The sequence below is a fragment of the Penaeus monodon genome, chromosome 19 (assembly GCF_015228065.2).
Source record: "Penaeus monodon isolate SGIC_2016 chromosome 19, NSTDA_Pmon_1, whole genome shotgun sequence".
Taxonomy (NCBI): Eukaryota; Metazoa; Arthropoda; class Malacostraca; order Decapoda; family Penaeidae; genus Penaeus; species Penaeus monodon.
In genome coordinates this window covers 32,096,171-32,098,467 of record NC_051404.1, presented here as the reverse complement: position 1 = coordinate 32,098,467, position 2,297 = coordinate 32,096,171, and the positions used below count along the sequence as shown (strand labels likewise).

General features: G+C 58.7%; 1 protein-coding gene across 1 annotated transcript; it reads right to left on the bottom strand.

Moving 5' to 3' along the window:
- Nucleotides 1-737: 737 nt before the first annotated feature.
- LOC119585180 (homeobox protein SIX3-like) lies at nucleotides 738-1,621 on the bottom strand. Its single transcript, XM_037933818.1, has one exon. It carries the CDS (start codon nucleotides 1,500-1,502, stop codon nucleotides 786-788), a length of 717 nt encoding a protein of 238 aa, XP_037789746.1. The 5' UTR covers nucleotides 1,503-1,621; the 3' UTR covers nucleotides 738-785.
- Nucleotides 1,622-2,297: the final 676 nt, after the last annotated feature.

Genomic DNA, 2,297 nt, shown 5'->3' with positions numbered 1-2,297 from the left:
CACACACGTTTCTTTCCATTCGTCTTAATCAACCTCGATACAGCCTCCTTCCCAAGCAATGCATCGGCGAAGGAACATTGCAACTTTATATAACAGTATTTCCATAACATTCATAACGTGAAGGAAATAAAAAAAATCCTTTACTTTTACTTGTTGCATAATTCTGCAAGTTGAGGAGTATTTTTGGATATCCTGTGAGAAATTAGGAGTTAGTGAGGATTGAGATCACGGCCGAACGCAGTTGCAAATGACCGCATGGTAATTTGCAAATGACCGCATGGTAATTTGCAATGGTATAGCGTTAAAATGTTGAAATGAGTCTTTGAAACCTTGCAACTTCCGGGGGATTTAAAGTTGACATGAGTTCTGTACCGGATCAAGAAATGTAAGGTATTGAAGATAGCAATTGCAGATGGATTAGACCAATTAATCCTGTGCAACTTAATAGCTAGAACTTAATAATACTGAAGGACTTTATTGGTTTTCCCCTCGACCCGACGGAGGCTTCATGGAATGGGGTGATCACAGCTTTGCGTTCGGAGGACTAGAATTAACGTCCCGGCCTTTGCCTAATTGCCTTATAACTAACGGCCGCCCCCGCCTCCCCGGCGCCCGCCGCGAACAATGGGCGTAATGGCCGCGGCGGCGCCCGACTGGACCAGCAATTAGGCAGCGCCGCTCGGCCGCCGGAGCCGCCGTCGGGAGGGGAACGAAGGGCCTCCCGCCGCCTCCTGCGGGAGCGCCCACAGGGACCGCGTGCGGACACGCAGGCTGCGGCTACCAGCTTACCTGTTCTTAGCGGCGGCGGCTCTGTCGCGCTGCCGACGGTTCTTGAACCAGTTTCCGACTTGCGTGGGCGTGAGGCCGGTGGCGGAGGCCAGCTCCCGCTTTTTGCTCGGGTTAGGATACGGGTCCTGCAGGTAGGACTCCCGCAGGAGGGATCTCGTGCGCTCCTTGAAGCAGTGCGTCTTCTGCTCGCCGTCCCAGATGGTCCTCGGGAAGGGGAACTTCTTGCGGACGCGGTACTTGTCGACGGGGCCCAGAGGGCGGCCCCGCAGGCGCTCGGCCTCCTGGTAGTGCGCCTCCAGCCACAGCGCCTGCAGGCGGGCGTGCGACGGCTTCGAGAACCGCTGCGACTCCAGGATGGCGTACAGCTCTCTGAAGTTGCCCACGTGGAAGGCGACGAGCGCGCGCGCGCGCAGCACGGCCTCGTGCTTGTTGAGGTCGTGCAGGTGCGGGTGCGCCACCGGCAGCGACCACAGGAACCGCCCCAGGCGCTCCATGTCGCCGCTCTCCTCCAGAGTCTCGCAGACGGCGGCCACTTGGGCGGCGGTGAAGGAGAGGGAAGGCAGCGCGACCAGCGGCGTGGGCACCACAGGCCCGCCCGAACCACCCACGCTGCCGCCCGTGCTCGCCGAGGAAGCACTGAGGGCGTTAAGAGCGGAGAAAGCCCCCAGGGAGCCGAAGGAACCAAGGCCACCGAGTCCACTCATAAGCGCCATGTTGGGCTGCAGCGCCCGCAGCAGGTCCGCGACGGAGGACGCCAGCTTGGCGGGATAAACGGCAGGCAAGGACTCCAGCGTGGCGGCCGCACGGTGCCGCTGGCGAGCCGGGGGGTGGGGCTTAGCGCGCCTCCGCCTCTCGGCGTCGCTTCCACCACTCACGGTCCGCTTTTATGCAACTCCCCGCCTCTCGCTCAGCAGCGCCTCGCTATTGGGCACTCGCCGGCCGTCGCCATGACAACGCTGTCAGTCATCGACCGGTCTGCCAATCAGTGGCGGGCAGCAGTGGTGGTCGGTGGCGGGTCGCGTTACGGCCGTGTTGATTCGGTAACGGAGCCCGGCCTCTGATAGGCAACTTAGCGCCACCGCCCGGGCCTCGGTAATGGAATAATGGGGCCGCTGCTATCGACCGGGCGCGGCGCTCCCCTCAGCCTTGGGACGGATACACCAATACCTTCCCTCCGACCTTCCGCACACGGATCAGCCCCGAGGGTCACTGCCGTCGCCGCCTCGATCAATCCGCGGTCAACGCCACGGCTGATCAACGCCCAGATACCTGACACCACGCCCACACCGCTATTATCACGCCCACGATCACCGAGCGCTTTTATCTCGGCTACACACTTACTACGCCCACTTTACACCACGCCTAACTGAATCATAGTTACAGCCTTTAATATGTTTATCGCTCGCCGTGATGAAATATACGATACGTTTCTATAGGCCTAAATTTAGGGTGTGAAAGTCATGGTAATCTAAAACTTTTCATTTTTATTCAAACATTTTTTTCTTTGA